This window comes from Hippocampus zosterae, chromosome 17 (genome assembly GCF_025434085.1).
Source record: "Hippocampus zosterae strain Florida chromosome 17, ASM2543408v3, whole genome shotgun sequence".
Taxonomy (NCBI): domain Eukaryota; kingdom Metazoa; phylum Chordata; class Actinopteri; order Syngnathiformes; family Syngnathidae; genus Hippocampus; species Hippocampus zosterae.
In genome coordinates, this window is record NC_067467.1 from 168,050 (window position 1) to 193,542 (window position 25,493).

General features: G+C 56.2%; 4 protein-coding genes across 12 annotated transcripts in view; 2 read left to right on the forward strand and 2 right to left on the reverse strand.

The window, feature by feature from the left end:
* Positions 1–10,148, reverse strand: part of LOC127590341 (arf-GAP with dual PH domain-containing protein 1-like) — a 95,340-nt gene extending 85,192 nt beyond the window's left edge. Inside the window, exons 1-11 of one of the 4 annotated variants that reach the window (XR_007959606.1) lie at positions 9,927–10,148; positions 9,530–9,660; positions 9,282–9,373; positions 8,908–8,990; positions 8,184–8,296; positions 7,922–8,068; positions 7,732–7,815; positions 7,600–7,662; positions 7,454–7,525; positions 7,136–7,364; positions 6,925–7,010 (exon numbers count right to left, since the gene is read on the reverse strand). Coding sequence is in view for 2 of the 4 variants with exons in the window: in XM_052049849.1 (XP_051905809.1) it covers positions 6,982–7,010; positions 7,136–7,364; positions 7,454–7,525; positions 7,600–7,662; positions 7,732–7,815; positions 7,922–8,068; positions 8,184–8,296; positions 8,908–8,990; positions 9,282–9,373; positions 9,530–9,660; positions 9,927–10,017 (1,134 nt within the window). In the remaining 2 variants the exon portion in view is untranslated. Of the gene's footprint in view, positions 1–6,233; positions 7,011–7,135; positions 7,365–7,453; positions 7,526–7,599; positions 7,816–7,921; positions 8,069–8,183; positions 8,297–8,907; positions 8,991–9,281; positions 9,374–9,529; positions 9,661–9,926 lie in introns of those variants that run through there. The other 3 variants (XM_052049849.1, XM_052049850.1, XR_007959607.1) reach the window with 3 other exon arrangements.
* Positions 10,149–10,563: 415 nt separating this feature from the next.
* On the reverse strand, positions 10,564–13,898 carry LOC127590342 (RNA-binding protein with serine-rich domain 1-like). Of its 3 annotated transcripts, none has more exons than XM_052049853.1 (7): positions 13,814–13,898; positions 12,601–12,744; positions 12,002–12,160; positions 11,806–11,929; positions 11,450–11,603; positions 11,109–11,250; positions 10,564–10,890 (listed from the first exon to the last, which is right to left on the reverse strand). In XM_052049853.1, coding segments are annotated over exons 1-7 (831 nt in total). In that variant the 5' UTR covers positions 13,816–13,898; the 3' UTR covers positions 10,564–10,784. The 3 variants fall into 3 exon arrangements, with proteins under 3 accessions (XP_051905813.1, XP_051905812.1, XP_051905811.1); XM_052049852.1 differs by having other exon boundaries at positions 12,002–12,163; XM_052049851.1 differs by having other exon boundaries at positions 12,002–12,187.
* Positions 13,895–16,532, forward strand: LOC127590337 (uncharacterized). Of its 3 annotated transcripts, XM_052049845.1 has the most exons (5): positions 13,895–14,130; positions 14,599–14,651; positions 14,699–15,337; positions 15,409–15,525; positions 15,595–16,532. In XM_052049845.1, the coding sequence occupies exons 3-5, from the start codon at positions 14,723–14,725 to the stop codon at positions 16,429–16,431; spliced, it is 1,569 nt and encodes a 522-aa protein (XP_051905805.1). In that variant the 5' UTR covers positions 13,895–14,130; positions 14,599–14,651; positions 14,699–14,722; the 3' UTR covers positions 16,432–16,532. The 3 variants fall into 3 exon arrangements, with proteins under 3 accessions (XP_051905805.1, XP_051905806.1, XP_051905804.1); XM_052049846.1 differs by lacking the exon at positions 14,599–14,651 and having other exon boundaries at positions 14,714–15,337; XM_052049844.1 differs by lacking the exon at positions 14,599–14,651 and having other exon boundaries at positions 13,896–14,130.
* A 148-nt stretch (positions 16,533–16,680) lies between these two features.
* On the forward strand, positions 16,681–20,989 carry LOC127590335 (serine/arginine repetitive matrix protein 1-like). Of its 2 annotated transcripts, none has more exons than XM_052049840.1 (14): positions 16,681–17,203; positions 17,281–17,402; positions 17,563–17,750; positions 17,877–18,101; positions 18,205–18,999; positions 19,074–19,218; positions 19,290–19,384; positions 19,457–19,573; positions 19,666–19,767; positions 19,842–19,958; positions 20,166–20,239; positions 20,317–20,382; positions 20,453–20,509; positions 20,826–20,989. In XM_052049840.1, the coding sequence occupies exons 3-14, from the start codon at positions 17,604–17,606 to the stop codon at positions 20,899–20,901; spliced, it is 2,016 nt and encodes a 671-aa protein (XP_051905800.1). In that variant the 5' UTR covers positions 16,681–17,203; positions 17,281–17,402; positions 17,563–17,603; the 3' UTR covers positions 20,902–20,989. The 2 variants fall into 2 exon arrangements, with proteins under 2 accessions (XP_051905800.1, XP_051905801.1); XM_052049841.1 differs by having other exon boundaries at positions 17,877–18,065.
* Positions 20,990–25,493: the final 4,504 nt, after the last annotated feature.

Below are 25,493 nucleotides of genomic sequence, written 5' to 3' on the forward strand. Positions count from 1 at the left end.
GGGAGTTGGCAAAAGTCGGCGCAAAGCAGTGCAGGTGCGGACGCACAATGGGCGGCCTGTGCGAGCCATCTGCACGGACGAGCCTCGCCGCGCCGTCGGCCTTCGGCGGCACATCTGGTCTCGCCGCACATCTGCGCAGCCACCGGGAGGCTAAATGAAGGCCCTATGGAGGAGCCAAAAGAGCCCCAGCGGTCGCCCCTCCCGCCCCCCCGGTCATCGGTTGCATCTGGCTGGGAGCGGGGAACAGTCGTCACCCTGTTATTCCGTCCGCAACAGCCCACCGGCCCCCCCGGCCACAGCGGCCCTGCGAGAGCAACGCGCCATGACAAAAAGAGAGCAAAAAAAAAAAAGGTCCGTCTGCGGGCCGCTCACTGCGGCCATCCGAAATCCTCAAGTGAGACCCTCGCAACGTCTTGGCGTGTCGGCAAGGAGCTGCGAAGGTTCCACTCTTAAACGCAGCCTTGCGGCACCAGACGTCCAAATTGGCCCAAAGCTGTTTCCTTTATCTTGAAGGTGACTTTCCAATGCCGTCAAGGCCCTTTCTGGTGCCTTGACTGTTGAAAAGCCGCGATTGTTTGTCGTGCGAGCAAAGTGACGGCAGTTGATCGCTTCCTCCTTCGCCCGCCAGCAGATTTGCATGAGCCGGCCGAGGAGGAACCGGCGTCCCGGCCGCAAAGTCATGCGCGCGACACGCTCCGCCGTGCCATCGTCTAGTAGCTTTTGTCACGTCGAGAAGGACAACCCCCCAAAAGAGGCTTGGGGGCTCCTGGTTTCAACTCATCTCTCAAGACGCCGCCGTTTGCGCAAGCAAGTCGCGGCGGGACTCGTCATCGTCACGGCGTTTTCTTGTGGGATTTCTGCGGGGAATGGCCGAGGCCCGTCCACGTTGCCGTCGCCGATGGAATGGCAAAGCCTCGGGGGGGTGGCCCGCCTCGCTCCGGGCCGGCTGTTGATGTTTGGTGGATTTGCACGCGGGCTCACTTTTCTTGGCGCCTTGCGCGCTCTCCGCGTACACCCCCCTCCGGTCCCTCCGCGGGTGGGTGGGCCGAGGTTTATGGGCTCCGGAAGCAGGTCTTCTCCGACCGCGGGGGGGGACGGACTCTCTTCCGGCCCGAGCCTGGAGGAGCAACGTGGAATGTGACTGGGAGGATGGTCGGGTGTGTGCGCGCAACGGAGCGCAGGATGGGGTGGGACGAAATGGGGGTGAGAGATGACCCTTGACCCTCAGCACATGTCCCGGTTTCCTTGCGGCCGTACGGGTCAGGCCCACTTTGGAATTCATGCGGGCTTCATGCGCAAGTGACATTAAATTTCAAGGGTGTCAAAGTCGTGTCCCTGAGTGCCGCCGCGCCGCACGTTTTCCGAGTCTCCCCGTTGCAACGCAGCTGATTCAAATGTTCAATGTCAGCCTCATTCGAATCGGCTGCGATGGAACGCACGCGGACCGGTGGCGCTCCGGGACCCGACTTTGACGCCCCTGCGTTAAGATCATTCCCAACTCTTTGCTAACAATCGCCCGCTCTTGAAAAGGCACGCCCGCTCTTTGTCATCTTCTTCTGAAGCCACGTTGGCCGCAGTTAATAAGTGGCCAAGAGCCACCGTATCAAAGCGAGCGGATCGCGTTTCCTGCAGGAATCGCCCAAAATAGGCCCGAGGAGCTTGTGAGGTTAGCGCATGACGCGCTCAGCTGAGGCTTTGCTAGCGAATGTGTGTGCGTGCGCACCTGCGCAGGCACTGACGGATGTATGGCAGACAGATGTACGCCGCGTCCAAGCATGTGCAGCTGCGCAGACGTGCACATGTGGCCGTTGGCAGCCGTACGCTACGGAGGTGATGCCATCACGCTCGGCCATGTCAGCTGCATCCTTATTTTTGCATTTGATTTGCGGCAAATACACACACACATACAGTCGATATTATAGACTGTATTATAATATGTCATATCCTTTTTGTCACTCCTTTTTGGATTCTTGGATGCTTAAGCGCCTTCCATTGTGGATTTACAAATGGTTTGAGCTGCGTTTTTTGTTTTGCTGCAGCCATCTCTGCTTTGCTTGGATATTAGATCTTTTCCGACAACAGTTTGACCCCGTATCGCTGGATTCGTGACCTTTTCGTGACATTAACGCCGCAGCAGCAGCTTGGCCACGGGTTGATCTTCAAATCAATTTAGCAACACAAAACGCAGACGCTAGCATTTAATGAGAGCAATTTGGGGGGGGGACTCCCCGTGCGGATATACTGCCGTCTTTATTGACAGGCGTGCTGGGCTAATCGCAGGCCGCGCGATTGTGCAATTGAACCGTATTTAACCCCGTTAGCGGAATGGCAGCGCTGGCGGGCCGGAGCGCGTGGATGTAACTCAATCATCTCATGAGCGCAATTGAGAGCGAGGAAGGGAACAGGGAAAATCTTCTGCATCCAGTGTCCTCGGCGCCGAGAAGGTGCCAAACATGAGCCGGCGACATCATGGGAATGGGCTTTGTGGGTGACGCTATGGGCTGCGAGCGACCCTCGCCGCCCGGCGGTCAATAGCCCGTGCGCAATGGAGCCCATTGTCATCGTCTCCCCCGGCCGGGAAAGCATCACCACGGCCGGCGGCGGTCCGACTGCAGCCCCCCAACTTCTCCCACCCCAAAACAACCCCCCTGCCCCCTCCTGTGTGTGTGAAGGACATCTGAGCTTTATTCAGCGCCCCCCACCTCCCCCCGTCGGGGTTGCGGCACGTCTCTCCGCATCTCACAGAAAATCCCTGCAACAATCCGGCAAAGAAACCCCCCCCTGTGAAAGATCTCCTCTTGGTGGCTTGGCCAGAGCATCGGAATGGGATCAATTCCAGGCCAATCGGGATCCCAGACAGGTGGCTCCTCTTACAAGGCGCACGTACTTATCTCATGATCCTCGGTGACCCCGGCAGGAAGTAGCCGAGTGACCTGGCTCCCCCTTCCCGGTGGCCCTTCCTGTTCCCTTCCAGGAAGGGAAGATGCTCCCCCCTCACCAGCCCCCATCCCCTCTTTCTCTCGTCAAGCCCAAACCCGGAAAAAAAAAAATTTAAGCCCTTATTGATTCCAGGCTGGGCCTTTCCTCTCCCGTTGTTTCAGGAGCATCCAAAGGCCTTTCCTTTCTCCGAGCGTTGATCCGTTTCCATCCAGCGCGGGACCTGGTCCAAATGTGTCTCTGATTTGCTTTTGCTGGAGGAGACCCAACGTCGGGCTTCTGATGTCTGCATGAGCGTTTCTTGTGCGCTTGGCTGCGCTTTATGGAAAGGGACGTGAACGAAGAAGAAGGTGAGGAAGTCGGAAGCGCGCGCAGATCCTGTGCACGCTCGGCAGCGGCGTACGGGGGTGGGGAGGGATGGGGGGGCCTGGTGTTTCTGGGAAACAAATCATTGGATGTCGAGCAAGCCATTCACCGGCGGCCTTGCGGACGCGTGAGAGTGCGGCGCTTTGACTCAAGGCACTCCTCTCTCGCCTCGTTTTTCCCCACTGATATTTGACATCATTTCGTTGCCTTTGAACATTTTCGTCAAGTCGCAGTTGCACTTCCAACGACTTGCTTTCCGTTCTTCTTGCCGACGGTAATTTGGGGCAGAATTGATGGCGCGTAGGCCCCGCCCACTGCTTTCCTGGAAAGCTTTGGGCCACGCCTCCGAAGGTGCGGCCTCCGTCGTCCTCCGAGGCCGCGCCAAATTGCGCGCGCGCCGTCATAAACCACCTCCCGTGTCCGCCAGTCGCGTCTGCCCCTGCGGTCCCACATGGCATCTGTCTGCCGTATAATCCCAAACTTATCCTCAAAGTGTTGCGTAATTGAGTTCACAATTGAGCTCACATTTGTGCGGCCACCCGATCCCCCGAGCCCCCCGCCACCTTCTCCCGCGCTCCCAGCCGGGAGGCCGGGAGCGAAAGGGCCCCACAGGAAAGAAGCCCGAGGAGCGGCCCGGGCGCGAGCGACCCGGTAGGCCCCGCCGGTCACGGCCGCCTTCATCCAACCGGCGCGATGACCTCATCGTGGCCGACGTGACCCCGCCCCCTACCCGAGCGCTGGGCCGCTTTTGACGGCACGCTCTTTGAGAACGAAAGGATGGCACGGTTGAGGAAGGGGTCACGTGGAAAAGGGGCCCGTGGCGGAGAGCCGACGGGAAGGCAGCCGTTTGGATTTGAAAGCGGCCATTTTGGCTGCGGCCCAAATACGCCGGCCTTGCTACGCTTCCCTGATTTCTGTCGGCATTTGCCCTCAAAAGGCATTTTGTCAACGAGCAGTCACGGCCAATCAACCGCGGGTCCTAGAAACATTTGCATCCATCCAACAAAGCTCCGTACTGTTCGCGACGACGTCACACCCCAAAGAGACCATCCACAAACACACACACACACACGTACAGACTACAAGTGAAGAAGATGTGAAAATAAAGAGCCACTTGCTCCTGTTGGCACCTCCTCCCATCACACACACACGCCGCCCCCACTCCTTCATCCCAGCTGTCACAACTGCAACAACTCCACAAATACGCAACACCGCGTGCGCACACACGCGCCCAGCACTTTTCCCGCTCGCACCGGTCCACTGCAGTTGCTGCCCACTCGTGAATGCGCATTTGTGAGCGCGTGTGTGTGTGTGTGTTTGTTTGTGTGCCGGTGCATCTCCTCCTTGCAGTGCAATGACACCTCCTGTCCTGTGAACTGTGACTAGCATACCCTAAAAAGGGCTGACAATCAACCGTGGGAGTGAAGAAGTGAAAGAGTAGGTGAGGGAGTGAGTGATGGCGTGTTTCTGACAGTGTTAATGTGCGTTTGTTAGTGAACGTGCGATTGCGAGTCTGCGTGAGGGTTGGCAACGTGGCCAAGAGCTTCCCGTTCGTCCTCCAAAAACGCGCGAGGTCATAAATCTCATTGCCACGGCGACACAATGCGCAGGCGGGAAGCATCGCAGATTAGGAAGATCACGTTTTCTGACTCCTCCTTTGGGAGCGAATAAGCGCCAGCTAAAAGAAAAACACAAACTGGCAACAAAAAACAACAACAACAAAAAAATTAAGGTGGGTGGGGGGGGGGCTCTTTTTCTTTCCAGCGTGGCCTTCCATTTGAAAAATTGTTTTTTTTCAAACGCATGTTCTTCATCTGAAATGTCGAGCCAAGACGACGGCGGGGAGCCCGAGGTCGGCGTCCTTCCCGTCTTTCCCTCCTAAACGTCCAGCTGTTGCCGCGGTGACAGCTGCCCGGGCGAGCAGAACCAATCTCAGCTGTCAGTCGGAACGCGCCGCAGAGGTTCACGGATGATTTGGACAGAGCGGCCGGTCGAGCGCTCTTCAAGCAAAACTTCCCCACTCCTCGGGCTTCATCGAGCCAGCCCGAGGACCTGGAGCGCCCCTGGCGGGAAACGTCTGAGGCCCGAGGCCTCGTCGCACCGAATCGTCATCGAAGCAAAGCCAGTCACCTCTTTCAGAGGACGGCTTTTTCAGCACAAACGCCAAAGTGCCGATCACACACCCTGCCTGCATCGGTCGCCAGTCAGGCGGAGACGACGTCCGGGCTCGGCGCTCACATGCGCACCGTCGCTGAGTGGCAAGTGGAATGCGCGCGCACACTGGCTGCACCAAAGTCAGCCGAGTGGATTCAAGCACTCCCTCCCAACTCTATTCAGAGTCAAGCTAGTTATTGGACGAGATCACGGAAAGCTACACTCTTTTCTTCGACGCGGTTTACCAATAATACAGTCCTTTCAAAACAAAACAGTCCAGGAAACTGAAAAAAGGGCAGAAAGTTGTTGGGTCGGCAACGGTTGTAAAGTTGTTCCCGTGTCGCCCTCTAGCGGAGCTTGGTTGCAATCACACATCGACTTCCAATGACGTCCGCTGTGAGCAGGGCGAGAAACAGCGCCCTCTCTGGTGATGTTGCCGGCCGGGGGCCAAGGCTCGGCCAAGGCTCGGCCAAGGCTCGCCCTCCCCGCGCTTGTCCGTCGATAGCTCGAGCTTACAAACGATTTGTTTGGTCCGGGAATCCGAGCGCGATTCTACGATGGATGTGAAAGCATTTTTGCGCGCGTTGGCACGGCTTCACCGGAAACGCTAAGATATTAATCAACATCACTTCCACTCTGTGGCCGGGCAGGTTTTTCCCTTTGATTTGGATCGAGTGACGGCGGCAGACACTTACTTTCGAGCGAGCGAGCGAGCTTGCGTCACGTTGCGAGGTGGCGGTGGACCCCAAAAAGCGGGCGGGAGGGAAGAGCGGGGCGTGCTTGACCAATTGTATTCAAGCGTAGACAACGAAATCCAAAACAAAGTCATGAAAACAAAACGAATCCAAAGTAACAAACAAAAAGCATGGCAGAAACCAAAATGTGACCCAAACAAACACGACAGTAGCCGAGAGCAAACAGCAACGATGACCTGCCCACTGTTCAAGCACTCATTGCCTAATGAGCAACTGGTGTGCAGCTGTGGGGGGAGCCCTACGGTGCCACCCGTTGGTCCCAAACCCAATCACGACAGCTTGAATGGTCCCACGCGGCAGGTTGTGAACGAGCGGTCTCTCGGAGAAACATCAGAGATGAAACTCTTCAATCGGTAGCGAGGATTCTCAACAAAATCTGCCCATCGAGGTAAAGGATGATTTGCTCTAGATTGCAAACGAGATGTGCGCTTTCCAAAAACGATGCCTTTCACAACAAATTGGCCTTGGCAGAGTGACTTTTCCCACCCCGGAACGTAACTTGGCGGTCTGAGAACATTGCAAACATTGCCTTTGTCTCCCTCTACTGGATAAATGAATACATGACATGCAAATACACACGTACTTCCTGTTGGACTGCTGACAAGGCTTAGCCTTTGGGGATTTGTTGGCTTTTTTTTCTTTGGGGGTAACAATCCTGACATGAAGTCTCTCCTCTGGCTCATAGTGTGACGGGGAAAAAAAAAAATAAAACGGCTCCTTGGACGCGTCCTCCAGGAAGGTCGTCTCCTCATGCTGCTTCTTCAAAGGCTCAAGGTTTGTGCTTAAAACTGGCCTCCACTGCCAAAGAGAAAGGGCAGAGGGGGGGCGAGTGAATGTTGGCACCGGCTAGTCTCGCTACTCGTAGCGTCGGGAAATTCGAAGCGCCGCCTCTTGGGACGGAAGGCGGAGAGCCGACGACGTACCCGCGTACTCGGGCGGCAGCATGGGCCGGTCGAGCGCCGTCCGGATGGTGGCCAGCCAGTCCGTTCGCTCGCGCTCGCTCTCGCACGCGAGAAGGAAGATCCTGTCGGGCGTGGCGACGGTGATCCCGAACTGCCAGCGGGAGCTCTGAACGCCCGACGGGAGGCCCGGCAGGACGCCGTAGCCGTTGTCCCTGCTGCCGATGAACACCTGGCCTCGCGCGTAGGCGTCCTGCCGAAGCATCGGCATTAGCATTAGCATTAGCATCAGCATTAGCATTAGCATCAGCGCGGCACCCGAGCCCTTCCCCGAGAGCCCACCAGCGGGTCTTTGAAGTACATGAGCCTCCTCTCGTCCATGGAGAACCATCTCTTCTTAAAAGCCTCCGTGCGCTGCACACCAGAGAAGCATTTGAAAGCGGGCCCGGCGGACCACGGCGGACCACGGCGGTCAGGGCGTCAATCACCTTGGGGCCGGTCTTCTCCATGAAGCCCTCTTTGGCAAAGTCGCGGGTGACCCTGGGCAAGAGCTGCAAGGACAGCGAGCCGGTTCATGCCAAGGGGGCGGGCGGCGTTTGCGGCCGGCGCACGTGACTTACGTCCGCCGCCGGAGCGCCGGGGAAGGCCGCCTGCAGGTAGTGCAATCTGGCCGCTCGGATGGCGTTGAACCAGTCCACCATTTCCTTCGGGGAAGGGCACTCGGGTGGGTCGCCGTGGCGCACAAAGCATCCGATCGCACAGGCCGCTTTGTTTGGCTACGCTTACGTTTTGGCTACTTTGGTCACGCACCTTGCCATCGTCGTGGTAAACAAAGATATTGCGAGTGACGTTGTCCTTCAAGTAGGTGATCTGCAGGCCGTGGGCCGTGCCCATTTTGCTCGGCTGGAAGCTGGCGTTGACCGCGCCGATGCTCATGAAGGCCTTGGGCTCTCTGCCCTGCAAGGAGAAACGTGAACGCGCGGCGACTCGGGCCGCGGTGGACCGAAAGGGGCGCTTTCTCATCCGGAAATATGAAAAGGAGAAAGCCCGATTGCGTCTGTGCAGCACTCACGTCGGGCTTGACAAAGTACTTGAGCGCGCCCTCTCGTTCGGACAGGACGAATTTTCGGTTGAGGTACTGTCCGTTGTCTCGGCCTCGTTTCCACAGGAAGCCTTCCCGGTAGCCTGCCGCGTGACGACACCACACGGCGGGATGATCTCAACTGGGGCGAATTTCTCCAGCACTTGCATACAAAATGCCGTCAAAAACAATTCAGACGAGATTACATGCGCTCCCAAAGTGCTTTCGTTTTATTTTGTCCCCGACACTCTGAGAAATTGCGCGGCAGGAAGATGTGGTTTATCGTTGCCTAACACTCACGCTTACACCACAAAAGCGGACACACACACACACACAAGCGCAACGCTGTCATGGTCCTTTTTTCGACTGCAATGCACTGCTGCAAGCGACGAAATAGTTGTAAAGAAAGAAATGCATACGCCCTCGCCCCCGGAGAGTGTCGCAAGGTCAAATCCAGCCAACCGCGGAGGATTTCGCATTTCAAAGACAGCAATGAAGCTCCAGATGAGCGGCGTGTGGAATTTTTCAATGGGGCAAAAGACAAGCGCGCTCCATCCAAGGCCCTATTGAGGCCCACCGGGAGATGTCACGGGACGGCACTCGTACGCGCAGGCGCCGTTTCCATTGGCTTGAGAATGCCGCAAGGCGCGTACTGTACATCCGAGTCGTGCGACACCTACCTGGTCGCGTGACACACACCGCGGTCGGCTCTCACCTGCTGAGTAGGACTCCTGCGACCCCCCGGGCATGAACTCCTTCCTCTCGTACTTGGCGCGGATCCACTGCTCCCGCAGGAGTCTGCCCGAAAAGCACACGGCAGAGAAGGCGCTTGGCTTTTTGCAAAAGATGCAATACGGCGCTTGGCATGAAGGCCCATTGAAAGGAATGTGACTTGACTGGACTCCGTGTGCCGTTCACACTTGTGCCGTGTGGCTACAAGTACATTTATTTGTCTTATTGGACTTTCTTTTGAGGTCCAGCAAATACATTGCAGCAAATGCTCTTCGAGACGCTCACTTTGACAGCGGATCGGGCGCACGCTATCGACCGGTCCGAGCGCCGTGGACTAAAGATCGCCGCCTCACTTACGCGCAGTCGTTGGAAGTGGGCCGGTAGTAGAAGGCGGGGACCGTCTGCTCGTATTGAGCTTTGGCCGCGAGGTTGCCCACCGAGTCCATCAGCTGCATGAGGGAAGGAAGAGAAAGGCCCTGCCTGTCAGCGATACGCTATCGTCGTGCGCGCGCGTCCGTTGCGGTCCCCGCTTGCGGGGGAGCCGCCGCGCTGCTCTTTCCTTTGCCATTTTTGTTTGCAACGCGCGAAAAAGTGTCAGCCATCACCTCCAACTGCGCTGCGGTCCACGGGTCCAGCAGCAGAGACTTGACCTTGCTGATCTGCGCGATATTTCTGTGCAGGCCCGAGCAGCTGTGGCACACAAACACACCCAGGGTATACGATGCCCACTCGGGATCTATGACACAAACACACACACACACACACATGGGAGGGTGGGGGGGGGGGGAATAAGACGCCGACGCGCTAGTTAGCAAGACATCGCGATGTTGTCGAGGAGTCGTTCGCTTCTGGAGATGTAGTTCATTTTTTTAATGCCTTTTTCAGAGAGAAAAGCACGTCTGCGATAGCATAGTAAAAAAAAGGGGGCAGGGGGGGGGTCGTGACCCATTTATGAAAATGTGTATGTATCAGACAGCATCTTTGAATGAGTCAGGAGTCTACCTGCTGCTGCGCAGTCGGCGCAGGTTCTGTTTCCGGGTTTGTCCAAAAGTTCCATCAGCCTCTTTCTGCTTTTGTCCCGTTCTGAAAACATCCTCGAGGCGACCGGGCTCGCCGGGTGGCAATGTCAAAGTCCCGTGCGACAACGAGACGTCGCCGCACGCGCTGCGCGGAGGAAGGAAAGAGACGGCACAACAACAGGTCGCAATTGTCTTCGGTCAAGACCTGGGAGTGGGAGGGGGAGATGGAGAGACCCCTAGCGTCACTTTTATGTATTGCATCGACACCGAACGGGATCCTCACTTGGAAACACTGTACATACCTACCAACAACAAAAAACGCTGCGGAGGGGTGCAAAAGAATGTTACGTTCTCTGCATGTGCAAGTCTCGATCACGTGGCCAGACTAAGGGGGGAAAAAAGTGCATCCCAAACACTCGTTTGAACAAAGGCCTTTTCTCCTTTCATCGGGCCAAATTTACAGGCAAGCGTACAAAGCTTGGCCACGCGGCGGCAAGCGGCGAGCACATCTGCCTCGCACTTCTGAGGCTCAGAGTACAAACCAGCGCTGCAGAAATCGGATGCCTTCCGACGGCGGTTTGACAGGGATGGCAGAAAGTTAAAAATGAACATGACGCTGGTAATGTTTCACAAGTTTTATTTTTCCAACTCTCTTCAACACAGTTAAAACGCGTCACTAACTCAGCTCGGGCTCATCTAAATCAAACCAATACAAAAAAAATAAAAAATAAAAATAAAAAACCCCAATATCCTACGAGGGAAACATGTTTTTTCAACTTTTGTAAATTTGTAATCGTGAAAAGTAATTGAATTGGAATGGCGCTCAAAGCCGAAAACGTTTTCATCGGGACGAGTTGGAGCTGGAACGAGAGCGGTGACGCCTGCGGCCGGGAGATCTGGAGCGAGAGCGCCGGCGAACTGGCGAGCGCCTCCTTGGGGAGCGGGACCTGAAGGAACAGTGGAGAAAAAATTCAACACAGCCAGATCACTTTTGAGAGGGTGTGTACACTTATGAATAAAATAAAATGGGGTTTTTATTTTATTTCCTTTGGCATTGCAACCATTTGCTTTTTGGATTGTTGTTTTTTTTTTCTTTTTTCTTCCAACGTACGGCTCTCGGAGGACGTCACTGATTCGGAAGGAACATTAGGTAAAGAAGACCGACCTTCTCCTCATGCGGGGCGGGCTGCGTCGCCACATGGGCGGCGGTGGGGGCATTCTGCGAGGGGGAGAAAGGCGACGAGGCGGAGGGCGGACCCTCTGGGGCAGCACGGCGGCCGCCGTGATCTCCTGGCCATCAATCTGACCTAGGAACACATGTTGGAATGTTCCACAAGTCTTACAAGAAATTAATAAATAAACGTGTCGGTCACCTCAAAACCTTGAATTCTGGGACCGCCCTAAACCAAAGACCCCCCCCCCCCCCCCCCCGAGTCAATGCATTGACTCGCTGACCCCCCGTCCGCCCCCCTCCCACCCTTGCCGAAAAAATACTACTAATCCTACCGCCATCCATGTACTTCAGGGCCTTCTGGGCCTCTTCTGGGCTCTCGTATTCCACATAAGCAAAGCCCTTGGACATGTGCGGAACCTGCCTCTCCATCGGCATCTCCACAGACTTGATTTTGCCGTAGGTGGCAAAGATCTCCTGGATGTGGTCCTGTGGGCCAGAAAAAAAACGGGGTCACCATTACATGGAAAACCAACACACGACATGCTAAATGTTGCCCGTTGCTGCGCGAGTGGCTCAAACTACCAGAGACAACTTCCTGCTGCGTATTTAACATACGAGAGGCCCATTCGATATTTTGATTGAATCAGACGATTTGGGGCTACCATGAATTTGTGTGAAAAGGGCAGACCTTGGTGACGTTCCGGGTCAGCCGCCCCAAGTGAACCTTGGTTGGTTTGGGGCTGGGTGTTCTTTTCCTCCTCTCCTTATCCTTCTCCTTCTCCTTTTCTTCTCCCCTCTTCTGCGTTTTGGACCTGCGCAACAACAGCGATCGTCCTGGCAAAGGAGTCCCATTCATGGCGGAGTATCAACGAGGCGAGGCTTACGGCGAGCGGGAGCGGCGGCGGTTGTCATGGCGCCGGCGGCTGGGGCTGGGCGAGCCCGAGGAGCTGGAGGAGGAGGAGGAGCGCGAACTGGAGGAGCCCGAGTGGCTGCTCCCCGACGAGCTGGAGCCGCTGGACGAGCCCGAGCTGGAACCGGAGCTGCTGCTGGAAGAGGAGCTCGATCGGGACCTGATTGCAAAAGTCATCCGTTTTGCATTTTGAAACAGAAAAATGTACAGATGCGGGTACGAGTCTTGTTCCGTCGGATCGCCATCCTAACGTCCCACGCGGTTATCTGGCCTGGCAGCGAGCGAGAGCGTCGAGTGATATGGGACCTCGGCTTGTTGTGGCTGCATCGGCTACTTTGCGGCCCTGCTTGTTGCGTGTTCATTTTGGGGAAGCTCGACTCACTTTGTTTCCTATTCAAGTTCCCCTACTGTGACATACTGTCGAAGCAGCCGCCTTAAAAACAAACAAGCCCGTTTGCGCTTGCTGCTAAGTTGGAAGAAAATACCATTGTCATTTTTTTTTTTGGGGTGGGGGGTGGGGGGGCACCGTTGTATGTTTAGTTAATGCACAATTTGTGATGGTGGCCTTCAGACCTGCTGCTGCTTCCAGTGGACGCGCTGCGGCGCTTCCTGGCTTTCTCCCGTCCCCGGTCCTTTTCACCGTCCTTGGTGGCAGATTTTTCCTTGGCTCGGTCTTTAGTTTTCTCCTCTTCCTTTCGCTTGGTAGGAGATGGAGCCCTGCAGTGCAGACACACACACAGGAACAAAAACAATATATATATATATATATATATATATATATATATATATACATACATATATATATATAACTAAATCAGGGCATTAGTGCTAGGTGATATAGCCCGTTTTCCATAATTTAAGCAAAAAACTCAGTTTAGTTTCCCCTCGCAGGATTTACTTTAGTTCTCCTGATTAAAGAACAAACAAAAAAATAGTTTACAAACAGGGATTGAACCAATCGTTACATAGAGGAAATAAAATATAAAATGACATGACAAAATGATTTTTAAAAAAAGTGGCCATGGGAGAAAGGAGGACACCGAACATGCTCCTGTCCATGTCATGGACAGGTCAAACCATCCACTGCGTATGTGTGTGTGTGTGTATATATATATATATATATATTTTTTTTTGAACATGTATTATTTTCCGTAGCTCTAAAATGATTAGGAATTCAGCATTCCACATTTGCCCGGTTTTGTTTTCATTATCGAGACGGGGAGTCTAAACGGAGTGAGAAACCCAGATTATTAATTAATTATTGTTGATGACAATTAATTAACAGCATGTGGTTGCATACATAGTTGGCCGGCGGTGCGGTGTCAAACAAGCCGGATTTTTATGGTTTACGTTTGTATGAAATCGGGAGAGCGCGCTATAGCAAGTAATGTAGCCGTGTGGGGATGCTGCTACATGTAGCTGGCTAGCTTTCCAAATGCCCGCAAATCCTTTTAGAATTCTGATTCTGTATCGTTTGTAAGAAAATGTTATGAATGCGAGTGACCTGAATTTACAAAGGCAAAACGAGGGAGTGGTTACTTTAAAACAACATAACAAGCAAAAAAATTAAACACTGGAGGGGAAAAAAAACACGCCGCCATTGAATTTCATCGAGGCCGATTCAATTCGGCGGACGGAAAACATGGGGCTTTTGTTCATTGATAAAATGCTCGACGTCTGACATTTACATAACATCCCGCTATATGATAAATCTTTGAATGCAATAAGAAGTAGCGAGTAATATTATGTTCTCAATCGTACCTACTGAATAAAATCGTAAACTTACATGTTTTTTCTTACAGGTGGTCCAGTCCCGAGCGACGATGGGCCTCACGGAGACGCGTGCTGATGACGACACGAGTCGGAAATGACGTCGCTACCTGAGCGCCACTTACGACTGATTTGTTTATTTTTGCGCCCCTCGAAAAAAACAATATGAATGGTTTGCTTGTCGCCGGAGCGATTTTGAACGAAGCTGGTCTCGAATGTCACAGAGGGCATTTTTTTACCTTCGCCACGTGAGCGTGTTCCCTTGTGTTTGTATTTGTCGGCGCCAAGCTATCGTTTTGCATCGGTGTTTGCACATCACAGCAGATTTTGAGGGTAAGCCGTCCGGCGTTGAGAAGACGCATCGGCTTTTTTTTGGGGGGGGGAGGGCGTGGTTGTTGGGAGCAAATGTTTTTGTGGAGTGCATTATCGTCATTTTGGTTTGGTCTGATGTTCTTGCCATGAACCGTTCATTCCCATCTATAGAGTCATTGTGAGTTGTTCCTTCCCATACAGCTCAGTGATTCTCCAAGTGTGGTTCGAAGGGTCGCGCTCGTAGCGTGCGAAAGAATAAGTGAATTAAGTGTCAAAATTGTATGGTAGTTATCGATGCTCAAACTTGCTTGAATGCAATGTAGGTAGTTCCGGTTCTGTTGTACGACCAATTTGCCCTGAATGGACGACCTTTATTATCAAGGTACACATTTTTCGAAATGACGTTTGGATCCTGAGCCATTCCTGTTCTTACATCATCCATGTGTCGACATGCACGTAGAGCGAGAATCTATTGCTTGTCGTCGATAGGAGACAAATATGGTACGCTTAGGACCGCGACCACATAGAAGACAAATGATGTGGTATGCTTTGGATCATGAGCTGTTCCTTTCCACGGACTGACTGAAAGCGTTCCTTTCCGTAGATACGCGCCATGGGTCGCCTGGACGACGCCGCCAAGCGCAAAGTGGTGGAGCTGAGGAAGGCGGGTCTGAGTTTCCGCAAGATCAAGGCGGTGCTGGAGCTGGAGAACATCAAGGTGTCGGCGCAGGCCATCTACCTGTTCCTTAGGGAGTTCCAAGGCAGGCGACCGGGCCGGGTCAGGCCCTCGGAGGCGGGAAGCAATATGGCGGCGGCGGCGCCGGCGCACGTGCAAAATCTGGTCGGGGGGCTCCAAGAGAGCTGGGGCGGCATCCGTCTGCAACATCTGCTACGAGAGGCGCCGCGCCACGCCGGCTTCGGCAAGTTGGCCAAGCGGCCCCCCGCGGCGGCGGACGGCAAGGTCACGGCTTCGGGCTGCGGGGAAAGCAGCGCGGAGAGCCAAACGGAGCGCCGGCGGCGGCAGGGCGCCGACGACAACGACGTCCAGATCGTGAGCGTCACGTCTCTTGCGCTGAGTCAGCAAAGGGCGGCGATGAGCGCGACTTGTTCTCCCGGAACGGCGTCCGTGGCCTGCGCCAGGAGAAGAGTGACGCCCTCCCCCGCCACCAGCTCAATGCTGGCGGCCCGTAAGCGCATTTTGGATAAAGCGCTGACGCACAAGATGAAGGTCTCATTGGTAGCGTTCTTGGCCGTCACCGTCGTGAAACCTGTCAAATGATTTGCATTTCTCTCCGCCAGGTGACGTCATTGTTGAGGAGAGAGCACGCAAATGTCCAAAGAACTGATTTAGCTGCCATGTCACCACAACCAGTAGCGGCAGCAGCAGCGGCACATTATGATCTGACCACAGGAAAGGTGAGAAAATGTATTTCTTCAATGATATGAGCAAAAATGTGAAGTATCCCTTTGATCCTCGTCGGTCAGAGCGGAGCGGAAGCCGACGGCCCAAACGCAAGCGGGCCATTTGTCCCGCAGCGAGCGGGCCCGTCGGCGCGCTCCCTTCACACGCCGCCGCGAGCCGGATTCCGGCTCACCGACCCTACGGCGGCGTCCTCGGCCCCCGGGGGCGCCGTCCCGCGCCCGCCGCCCTCCGCGGGGGAGCCCGGCCAAGACGGCGGTCTTCAGGAGCAGATCCAGACGCTGGGCTGCGAGGTGCGCAGCCTGGGCCTGGCCGTCAAGATGCTGGCGGAGCAGCAGAGCCGCTCGGAGAGGGAGCAGGCGCGGCAGACTCGCATCCAGAAGCAGATCCTCAGCACCCTGCAGAGCCTGGCGTCCGCGGCGGGCCCTGGCGGCAACGCCGGGCAAGCGGAGAACAAGAGCCCCTCCCCTTCCCGCCCGCCCCCCGCCTCTTCCTCCTTCGGCCAAGACGCCTTCGACTTTACCTTCAGCCAAGCGGCCTACGAGTCCCTGGCCAGTCTGGACCCCGTCGAGGCCTTTAAACTGCCCGCCCTCAGCCCCGACGCCATGAACGGCCTCCCGCCGTGTAGCGGAGCGGAGAACCGCCCGCTGGCTCACACGCCCCCCCCGCAGACGCAGCAGCCCTACGTGGGCGCATACCCGCGGCAAAACTGCCAGACTCTCTTGCCGCCCTACGCCCGGTCGTTCGCGCCCGCGTACGACCGCTCGCGCCCTCAGGCCTTCGGGGAAGCGGGAAGCGAGCCGTCGGATTTCCAGACCGGCTGCCCCGGGGGGACACTTGAGGACTGCGGCGTGCCCACGCGGGATCAGCACCTCAATATTATCAAGGTGGAAGGACCCTAGACTGATCGGAGCAGCGCATCATCTTCTTTTTTTTTTAATCCCATATTTATGAGAACCAAAATATTCAAACTAAATAAATCAATAAATAGACGACGCAGCCATCGTAGCGGAGCCCGATTAAGTCCATTCATGTTGCTAATAGGCTGCTCGGGATTCTTCCTTCCTGGTGTGCAGTTCACATTTGCTCAAGAGATTGTTCATATCTCCTCGTCATTGTTTTGGGGAAGGTTGTCATTGTTAGGCATGCAACCATGTCTCGTTTGCTGGGGAGAAGCCAATTCAGCAGCTGCTAAGCGCCGGCGAGCAATGCCATGCACACGAGGTCACAAAAAGACCTCGTTGGTTACCTGCTTCCTTGACCGCCTCTTCGGCGACCCCCCCCCCCCCCCCCCCCCCCGTGTTTCTCAAATATGTGATTCGTGCGAAATATATCCTTTACCTGCGCGACGTTGTTATTTCTTTGGCTCCCAAACGATGTCAACGGCAAGGAAAGGGAAAGGTTGGTGTGCCGCGAAGTGGACGAGTCGGCGTGTGAAAGGGTTTGGAACGCAGCCCTCGCTCTGTTGCTAGGAGGCGCTGTTGTAGCCCGGAAGAGGGAGGCCACCTCGACGGCCGTGATGGGCGAGCCGGGACGACGACGAGGACGGACGGACGCCAGATTCGGACGGACCGCCGCCGCTTTGGGCGTTTTGTTTGCGCGTGTGACAGAGAGCAACACAAGCAAGAGCGCAGCGGGGAGGAGCGGAAACGTCGCGATTTCTTCCCTGCCGCGGTATGACATGAGATGGGTGTGTAAGTTGAGAGGGCTTGGTTGCTTTTCAGTGGGGGGCTCTTCTTGACGAATGACAGATGGAGAGAGGCTGCATCGGCTGTGTCATGTGAACATCTCGAGATAGCAACACCGTATCGAAACGTGCCACTTTCCCTTGGTTCATTGCTATCGAATGAGAGTCTCATTGGCCTTGCTCACGGTGAGTGTTCATTTTTTTTACGTCTGTGTGCGCGTGCGCGTTCAGATAGTAATCGCTGAACGCGAGAGGAGTCGGGCTCGGAATGGCAGGAATTTGATGTGTGACGAAAACAAACAAAAGCGCACACGGCCGGCCTCCCTTTGTTGCCCTGTCCCCGCAGTCACGCATTGACACGAGCGCGCGTTCATTCCGACGGCGGCCATGTGGATGGAAAGCTACGAGGAATTCTGCCTCCGAAGTGTGGCCGCGCTGCAAGAGGACAGAAGATTCAAGAGGGCCACGCGGGAGCCCATCGCCATGTATTCGTCGGTCATCGTCTCCTGTGGGAAAGCCGCCCTGTCTCCCCTGGTAAGATGGAAATGCCCCCCCCGACCCCCCAATTGCTTCAAGATGCCATTGACCAAAAGTCCGGTTCTGGCAACGAAGCGAATTCTCAACGATCGATTCGTTAACATTTGTGTTTTGATTTTGCAGTTGAATGCGGAGCAGCGGCAACAGATGCGCGAGCTCCGACGGAGGGCGGCCCGGCTGGAAATGGATCGGCACAACCAGCGGGGGCGCCAGCCCTCGGCCCAAATTCGAAACCCAGCGGTGATCCGCGCGGGCTGCGGTCCGGTTCCGCTGGAAAAGGAAACCCAAAACGGCAACCAATCAGCTTGCGAGGTCACGCCGTCCTTCCCAGCAACCACCGCGACAAAAGTATTCATTGGCTTCCGAATTCTCCCGCTTGAACTGCGTGCGCTCCGGACTAATCGCAGGTGGCGTCAACGATTGTTCACCGCCAACTCTCCTCCTGAAACAGAAACGTCTTTCACCGAGCGGCAAGGCCGAAAAGTCACCGAGCCCCAAAGCCACAACGCTCAATGGTTACACGCTCGTCGCAGACGCCGGCCGGCCCGGAGTTCTTCTCGCCGGGGGGGAGGTGCGAAAGGGGACGGATGAGAAGAGCGACGAGCGAGACGTGAGGGCGGAAGAGGATGTGAAGAGGAGGCCGCAGGAGGACGTAGCGCAGGAGGCCCCGCCCGCACCTTTAGCCGAAAAAGAAATGCGTCGTCCAAAGAGCGCTCTCGTGTTTGGCTTTAGCTTGCGCCGCAGTCCCGTCGGCCCCCCCGAGACTCCCTTCCATCCAAAGCCGCAGCACCCCGAGAGTCCAACGCGGGTAAGCCGCGGCCCCGAGACGCCCCCGTGGCCCGGCCCCGCGGGGCAACGCGCCGACTCGCCGCCGACCTTCCGCCGGCGCTGCCACACCCTGGACGGTCAGCCGCGCGCCGACCCCAGTCAAGAGAGGACGCCGCGCTTCATGGCGGGGGTCGTGATGCGCGCCTCAAATCGGCGCAGCTGGGCCGCCGCCCCCGACGAGCCCTTCCCGTCGGAGAAGCCGCGGAGGCCTCCCGTTTGCCAGCTCGGCAAAGCGCCCGACGATCCTCAAAGGCCTCGCCAGCCCGAAACGTCGACCTTCACCTTTTGGCACGCAGACGAGAGCCAGAGGCGAGCGCGGGTTCTGGAGGACGGGCGCAGGCACCTGGAGGAGGCGCACGCCTTCCAGATGGCGCCGCTCCTGGCCCAGCAGGAAAAAGAGCAACGCCGCCTCCGTCTGGTGAGTCGCGGCGCCGCGTCCGGGAGAAGAGAATCACCTCACAGCACTTTGCTGCCATGTTTGTGCCGTGGAAGGAGCTTGAGGAGAGCGAAAGAAGAGTGCGGGAGCAGGAGAGCGTCACGCCCCAGGCCCGGGACTCTTGCCAGTGGCGGCCTGCGCCGGCGAATGACCCACTCGCAGCCGCGAGCCCGACGGCCGGGACGGCGGGTCACCGTCAAGGTAGCGCGTCGCCGCGTCGTGTCGTTGCGCCGCTTTCCATGAACCCCAAAGTCTTCTTTGTGGTTTTCCAGGGCTTCCTCGTCCCGCGGCTTCGAACGCCACATCTCCCGGCGCACGGCCTCCCGTCCGCCTCGGAGGCCCCGCTCGCGCGGCCCACGAACCTCAGGTGACGTCGCGCGCCGTCGCCGCAGCGGGACCCCATTTGATCAACGTTGCGATCTTGGTGTTTTATTTGCAGGCTCTGAAGGCGGAAAAGCAAAGAGCGTCGTGTCGCATGGCCGCCATCGCCCGCGGCTTCCTCGTGCGCAGACTTCTCAAAACACGCAAGGTCCAACATCTGCGCCAGACTGTCACGGTGAGGCTCTGCGCTCCATTTCAGCTTTCTGGCAGTCCCGTCCGTGTTGATTCGACATAGAGGTTCTCGTGCCGTACACCCCGTCCTCGCAGGACACGCGGGAGTTCATTCATTGCTTCCGGACGGAAGCTTGGCAGAAGGGAGGCCTTTTGTCGGCTCAGGACCTCTCCCTGCGCGAGCGAGTCGGAGCCCAGGTAGGGATTCGCCGTCGCCGTCGCCGCCGACGCGACCGCTGCTCTCATCTCTGACGCCATTTGCTTTTCCTCAGTTGCACGCCGCCCTTGACGACATCCACCAAATCTTCTTTGAAATACCCGCGGGGGATCGATTGGCACTGCTGCGGCAAGACCGGGAGCTCTGCGCTGAGAAGAAGCAAAGAGACGAGGTAAGCGTCACCAAACAAGTTTGCCGCACGGGGGCGCTGTCGCGGCCCCGCCATCCAGGCAAATCGCCGTTCAGAGGTTGTCGGCTTGCTTCGGACTTGGATGTTCTCACAGCGGAACGGCTCGACTCATTTCATGTTTGTTGCAAAAAGGCCGGCCTATTTCGGCCCAAGATATTAACAGTTGACTGCGTGTATCCGATTGTCAAGGAGAAAGCCAAGAAGGAAAAGGAGAGAGCGGCGCTGTCTGTCGCCACGCAAAGATCTCTGGAGCGGAAAAATTGGTGAGGCGAAAGCCGCTCTGCCGTATATTTGTCCGCGGTGCCGATGACGAGATGCCGCGCCGCCGGCTCACTTTCAGGGAGGCGCGGTCACCGGGCCAGGCTGGAAAGGCCACGCCCAAGCCGAAAAGTCCCACTCCCGGCAGGTAGGGGGCAACGCGCGCGCTCACCCTCCGAGCTTTTCTCACTCTGGCTCCTGTTGTGTTCCTTTCCTAGAGTTCCCAAGGCCAGCCAAGTCCAGAAATGTGTTCCGAGCCAGCTGGACCGCCACGGGTGAGTGACTACACATCTCAGTCGGTGAACTCGCTCGTTCACTGCGTGCGGAATGAAGAAGCGACACCTTCACCGCTTCACCGTTTCATTTGCGGAAAACACCCAACTTGACGTTTTGGAGGGCCGGCAAAATGCGACAACTTTTGGGGATGCACTTTTTCATGTCTCTCGGTTTAGTTCTGACAAGTGCCGAGGAACCAAAATGTAAAAGGGAAATTTTCCGTGCCCCCCCCAAATGTTTGTTTTTTTTTCGCACGTCTGTCTCCAAGTTGATTTATTGAGGCGCTGATCTTTGGTCTCTCTCGTTTGCCGTCAGGAGCTGGTCCAAGAAAGCCCCCGAAGCCAGAGCGAAGCGCGCGGACAACCTGAAGAAGCAGCACTCTCTGGGCTAGCGGGCGGGACAGACATTCGTTATCGCTCGGGTCCGCGGTATGTCACAAAAGATGTCGATCCTTGTTTTTCAAAGTAAAAGCAGAATGGCTGTCGACGTTTCATTTTGATTCGCCGAGGCCGACCGAAATCGGAGCACATTTCCCGTTTCCTTGCACTTCTCATCCCGGTCGGATGCGCGGCTTCCAAAGTTGGGATGCGACTCGTCGTCTGGCCTGAAGAGGGCGTCCGAATGCAACACAAGCCAACCCCTTGGCTTCTTGCCCCCCCCCACCGGTGCCAACGCATAGTTCGCATCGAGACGCGCGTCAAGTTCCTTCTTGTCTGGCGCGCTCTTCCCTCCATTCGTCTGTTGCTACTGGCTTGAATTCAGGGGGGGGGGGGGAATTACTTAAAAAAAAAATCTTCCTGTCGTGCCAACACAGCAAAAAGCTAAACTGGTCTGGCGCCCCCCTCTGTGTTGCCCTCAGTTTTGCGGTCGTCATCTTTCATGCCACTGTCACTTGCGGGGTCAAGAGTGAGTGGGTGGGTGGGTGGGTTGGGACGCGTCACTTTAATGCCATTTGTCCTGGCGTCTCCATTGCCGCGGAGTCACGCGAACGCACGACGCACGCACAAAAGCCGACAACTGCGGCTGCTAATATGTGGCTCGAATGCGCAAGGCCACCTTAGGCGTGCGCTTCCAGAAAACACCAGCGAGGACAATAAGCCCGCTGGGGTCAGAGGGCAGCAAGTCCGTCGTAGGGGCGAAAACCAGGAGCCAGAACTAAAACTCTGCATTTCAGGCTGAAAATCACCCAGTTGCCAATCGCCTGTTTTGGACGTCTTGTCTTCTCATTGGCCAATCGATCGTCGCAAATTCATAGCGGCGGGACCAGAAAAGTTGGCAAGAAACGAGATTCAGACAAATGAAGACAAAAAGAGGCGTACTGGAAGCAAATATCAATCACATGAATGGAAATGGACAGAAGAAAAATTCACAGATATGAGCCCCCCCAGCCCCCCGAAAAAAAAATTGACTGAAAATCCTGAAATTAAGGAAAAACGCCGAAGTACACATGTAGATGAAATCAAGACATTACTACAAAAGAAAATAGAGACGTATATACTGCATATATTCTTTCGAGTGAGTTGAAAAGGCAGCTCGTGCTCGGGTCATGTCGCCGCATGTTTTGAATCATGCTTGTGAAATATCTTTCACTCATCCCCGCATCTTTCACATGTGTGTGTATATAGTTGTGTATTTGTAGAGTATATGCGCCGACCGTTCCTACAAAGGAATCATTGAAAGATTAGAGGAGAGATTTAAGGAGCCACCGTTTACAAAGTCGGGTGACAAAACAAACAAACCAAAAAAAAAAAGAAATCTCCATGAATGGTCACGCACGGCTCATTGAGGCTCTCCATACGACACGCCGCTATCCCACCGCGCACACGCACACACAGCCGTTTTGACTCTTGGCGCGCATGCACTGCAATTAGAACGTGCGTGAGCGCGCACACGTCGGCGTGTTTTGGCCCGGGCCTGGCTCCCCGCCGCAATCACACTTGATGGATATGGAGTGCGGCCACTGAGAGTTTTCCAAGCGGTGAGTCACGGCCGCCCGTCCCCATTTTACCGCTACCGCCGCTCCCGCCGCTCCGGTCCCCCCGGCCCACCGCCTCCTCGTGTTGTGTGAGAGACAAAGTCCACGAATAAGCGTCCTGTGCGGCGGATGCTTGCGGTCGTACTTTCCGAGCTCCCCGTTTGGACTTTTCCACTCTGCGGCCGACGGATAGCGCGTCGAAGGACCGGCGTCGGCAGCGGAATGTCCCCGAGGAGTCCCGGTGCCGTTGTCGCGTCGCCTCGTCTCCCTTTGCGCGATGGCAAAGCCGGGCGATGGCCTCCGAGTCCTCGGGAATGCCGTCGTCGCCTTACCGGATCGTTAGGTCGCGGAGGGACCAAAAGTACCGGTCAAGCGGATGGCCGATTGACGGCAAAGATGCGGCGGCCTCCTGCGACCGGGTTCAACTGAAGAAAATAGTCGACGGGATTGAGGCCAGCGCACCCGGGAAGCTCATCCTCTGGTCCCTGAAGTGGAGCGCACGCCGCCTCGGAAAGGACCACGCACCCGGAACCGAAAGCCGCGCGAGTGCGAGAGACCGGAAGAAGTCCCGCCTCAACTTTTGAACTTGAGTGATGCATTCCATTCAACCTGGAAAGGTTGACTTTGTCGACTCACGCCTTCATTCTTTCACTCTTCCGTTTCCAAACGAGGTGATTCATCGGCATCCTCCCAAAGGATTTCAAAGGGAGACGCGCTTGTGGAACTGAGCAACTGGCATGTGAATGGACGGACCCCGGAAGAGGTCGACCCCCCCCCCCCCCCGAATTAGATACGTGTTGTTTTTTTTAATCATTTCAAATCGTGTTACAACAATTGTGAAGCGATCTCACAAAGAGCATTTTGGCTGAAATCCAGATGGTCTCACCTGCCGCTAGCCAACGACAATGCCGTCGTCGTTCGCTACCATTGTCGCGGCAAACCAGCAAAAGCAAACCTCATATCATCGTATGTTTTTTTTTTTTTCATCGCTGAGTACGGTCGGATTGATAAAGCATGAACCGTGCATGCGCGGTTAGCCGTTGTATGGCTTTCGCTCGCTTTGGAGGGGGAATCGTAAGCATTTGTAAGGGGGGGCGGCTATTAGCCGAGGTTGACAGCCAGAGTCAAGTGCGGGCCAATCCCCGCGCCCTTCTTCACCGCACTTCTTATTCTGCAACGAGGAAACGGAGACCGAAGGCCCCCGCAGGCTTTATGCGCTGTTTCCACTCAAAAACTGAAGGCGGCCTGTAAAACGGCTGCCGGGCCGTGATTGGAACGCCGGTGGAACATGTCAAACCAAACTATTTGGGTCTCTAAAAGCATCCAGACAGGTTACATAAAAGGGGGAGGTTTGTGTGTGTGCGCGTGGGGGAGTAGGGAGGGGGTGGTCGGAAAAAGAAGATATGCTCGACATCCCGTTGGTGGTAATTGATCAGGGAAAGAAAAATACAGCCTGACTAATGCGGGAGCGCTTCAAAGCAATCGGAAGGTGGGGGCACGTTATCCTTCCACCTGGGAAGAATAATTCCGAGATGGTGGAATGACTGCGACGCGGCCCCTCCCCCGACCACCCAGCCGGCATCGGGACCCTCCTGGTTCATTCTTGGCCGACAAAGTCCAAAAGATCTTCCCCCGGATGGAAGCGGCAGCAGGCAGCAGCAGCAGCAGCAGCAGCCCCGCACGTCCTATTCCGGGCTGAGGTTTGCTCCCGATTTAGCCGTTCCGCAGCGTGCCCGACTTGAATGGCCTTTATGTAGCCGGCAAATGTACGGAATATTCATCGGCGGCCCCTCCACAGTTCCCGGCCTTCTTCCGCATGATTTTATGTCACTCCCCCGAAGGGATTTGAGCTTCCAGAAATAATCCCCCAAACCAATATTGACGCCGGCTAAAGACTGCGGCGGTCACGCGGCTCGCCGTGAGCCGCGGACGAGGCGACCGGCGGCCCAACAAGGGGCCATCAAAGGCGCCGAGGCCAAGGGCCCCTCTCGCGCTCGCCCCTTTTTTAGACGCAGCCACGTGAGCGCAAACGGCAAAGGCTCCAAGGCGCCGTGAATGCCGAGAGACGGAAGGCCGTTTCTGCGTGTGCCTTTAGTACTCTCTTTGCCCTCGCCGGTTCAAAAATTCAGCTGAGTGCAACCGTGTTCGCTGGCTTTTTTGCGGGTTAGCCGCCCGCAACCTTTCCAGAGACGCCGCTGCAACGAGCAAACTCCGGCGTGCTGCGCACATTGTCGCCAAGAGCTGGTGACAGACAAAAGCCGGCGCCGCGCCTCTGCGTCGGACGGACCCGGCCTGACCCGGCCTCCTCGGCGGGCACCGGCTCCCGTCCTCGATGACGAGAGGTCCCCGGCGCCCGCCCGCCGTGGCTCTCTTCAAGCAGCTTTGGCTTTGCGCCGGACGTGACCCCGCCTTGCTCGCGGCGTGTCCGTCGTGTGTGGCTTTTCACTGCGTTTGGACGGCGCTGTCAGAAGTGGCTTCCAGCCTGCTTGTTGACGTTCACGCCCTCGCTTCAGATGAAGCGGCAGCGCCCGCTGGAGCCGGGTAGCGCCGAACGGGCCCCCGCCACCATAATGGGCCTTGGAATGACGGCGCATCAAAGGCGCCGGTGTCCATTGAGCCATGGGAAGATGCGGCCATGAGGGTGGGGGGCGGGAGGGCATCCCCCGCCCCGGCTTCAAAGCGAGCAACGATGAGCAAAGCCCGTCGCCTTCATTTGCCCGGCGTGTGTTTTCACGTCGCCCGTTTCTTTCTTTCCTTCTTTTATCCAATCGGATTTGAGCCTCTCGCCGTCGGGTCTTTGGAACGGCTCTTGCCCGCCATTATGTTGGTGGTTTCGTTCAGCGATCCAAAGAAGGCGCCGGATTGCAAAGCTAAACAAAAAGAGGATGGATGAAGATGGAGTGAGACGGGATGAGGGACGGGGCTCCCAATGATCTTCCTTTTAATCGGAGAGTCGCGCCGTGCCGACGGACGAGGCGCAGTCAGCGTGATGGCAGGAAGTGGGAGGG